Source organism: Apaloderma vittatum, unplaced genomic scaffold (genome assembly GCF_000703405.1).
Source record: "Apaloderma vittatum isolate BGI_N311 unplaced genomic scaffold, ASM70340v1 scaffold11554, whole genome shotgun sequence".
NCBI lineage: Eukaryota > Metazoa > Chordata > Aves > Trogoniformes > Trogonidae > Apaloderma > Apaloderma vittatum.
This window is the reverse complement of record NW_009712142.1, coordinates 11,371-13,656: the sequence shown is the minus strand read 5'-3', so window position 1 is coordinate 13,656 and position 2,286 is coordinate 11,371. Positions and strand designations below refer to the sequence as shown.

General features: G+C 39.0%; 1 protein-coding gene across 1 annotated transcript; it reads left to right on the top strand.

Annotated features, from left to right (window-relative positions):
• Positions 1-407: 407 nt before the first annotated feature.
• On the top strand, positions 408-1,919 carry TMEM50A (transmembrane protein 50A; the record flags this gene model as incomplete). The annotated part of the gene is made up of 5 exons (XM_009867879.1): positions 408-520; positions 727-794; positions 973-1,065; positions 1,528-1,588; positions 1,874-1,919. Coding segments are annotated over 5 exons (381 nt in total), but the record flags the coding sequence as incomplete, so codon positions are not given.
• Between the last annotated feature and the right edge of the window lie 367 nt (positions 1,920-2,286).

Below are 2,286 nucleotides of genomic sequence, written 5' to 3'. Positions count from 1 at the left end.
GGGCTGCTCTGGGCTTTTTACATGTCATCTGTCAGTGGGCTAAAAAATATTAGCTGTTTAGAAGTAAAAAGGAAGAACAGGGCTATGTTGTCCTTGTCCGAAGCAGCAGAGCTCATGACAAAATCCATTCCAGGTGCTTGCATCCCTGTGTTATGCACCTTCTACCCCTGTAATAACTGGTGGAGGAGGTAAATCTCTGGCTTTGCGTTTAACCTTTTCCTAAGTTGGTAGTAAAACTAATTATGGTATCAGTTGACTCTGGGTTGGAGACTATAAGAATGATTTTATATATTAACATTATTTTTTCTATAGTAATCTTGGATACAAACACTCGTTGAATGATACAAACATGAGTTAAATGGTTTGTATCTATATATTGACCTGTTGTGCTCTTTTTTTTTAAATAGTTTTTTACAGGTTGGTGGATAATCATAGATGCAGCTGTAAAATACCCTAAAGTGGAAGACTTCAACCATTCATACCATGCTTGTGGGGTTATAGCCACTATTGCATTCCTAATGTAAGTATAATTTCTTCATCAGAGCTACATACTCCTAGAACTTATTTTGAGTCATTAATAAAAGAATGGAGAGGTAACTGCAAATAACAAATCGAGTTACTATCTGAGTATCTTTACTGTTTTTCTTGTTGATATTTATCATTTCTGTTGTTTTGTAAACACTTCTTTCTTTACTTACCCAGTTTTATCCTGCTTTGCTCGTACAGGATCAACGCAGTGTCTAATGGCCAGGTGCGGGGTGACAGTTACAGTGAAGGCTGCCTGGGACAGACAGGTACGGTGGTGTCGGCTGTTCTGTAGGTCTGGGAAGCTTTTAAGTCTTGGGAGAGTTGCAAGAGCCGTACCCGTGGCGTTTCTGTGCATCGTTCTGGTGTGTGAGATGAAAGCATGCTCAAAGTCACAAGGGCCTGTACTCAGACACAGCCACAAAACATCCCTCCGTCTTTTCCAAGGTGCTCGGATCTGGCTGTTCATTGGCTTTATGATGGCTTTTGGATCTCTGATTGCTTCCATGTGGATCCTTTTCGGAGGCTACGTTGTTAAAGGTAAGATACAGCTTGGAATGCAACCTGACCCATTTTTGAAAGGTTAAAGTATTTTAAATGACTACTGAATTTTAGATCTTTCTTTTCGATAGTTTCTAGGCAGGCCCGGTTTTAGTACTTTGGTTCGCTACACACCACTATTCTGTACTATCTGCTGTTACTGGGGTGGATTTTATCTATTTCTAAGTTGCAAGCATGCAGCTAGCCTCGCTAGAAACACAGCTCCTGAGTTTGTTGTCCCTTCACCCCGGTGTGTGGCCAGGACTGTTATGGGCCCCTCGGTCTAACTCGGCTCCTTACTGCTGCTGCCTGGTGCATCAGCTCCAAATGTTGGTATTTAAATGAAACTGGTTATCTTTGCTAACGCGGTGCAGTTTAGTGTTTCTGAAATGTCAGAGATGGGATATGCTTGAAAATTGCTTCCAAAAACATTTATGGAGGATTTTTTTTTTTAATTATTAGAAAAACCAGTAGTATACCCAGGAATAGCTGTGTTTTTCCAGAATGCGTTCATCTTTTTTGGGTAAGACTACTTGCTTTTGTTGTTTCCTTATCTAATTAGTTTTAATGATAAAAACTGAAACTTGCTGTAACCTGCTTTGTTTTCTTAAGCCCTGTTTAGTAACTAGTTGTGGGTGAATAAACTGCTGGTAAAGGCAGTAGGTCTCTGGGATCTGTTTGTGTAGGTTTTGTTGCAGGAATGGGGTTTACAAATACTACAGCTTCTCCTTGAAATGACGCATTTAAATGATGAAGTGTTTGATTTGTTCCATTATGTACTCATGTCCCTTTATTCTGTTTTACACAGAGGACTGGTCTTCAAATTTGGTCGCACGGAAGATTTGTGGCAATGAAGCCGCCTCTGGAAGTGCACTGGCCATGCTGGTTTTTTAACTGCACACTCCCAACGTTTTGTAAAGCCATTTTGTAAACGGTGACTTTCAATCGTGTCTAAAGATATAGCAAGGAAAACTTATATCGTAGAACTAAAAATGCTGGTTCTGTTTTTTACTCTTGTACGTTGATTTGAATGTTGTAATGTTTTTGACAAATGTAAAGTTGCTACAAGTAACAAAGGCAGTCACTTTTAGGATGTTTACTACAAGTACATAGTGTAGTGGAAAACTGATGTAGTTAACCAAGTGTTTCTATGACGTTATGTATTACAATCCAAGACTTACTAAAAATGCTTTAAAAGAACTTTTTAACATATATTTATTA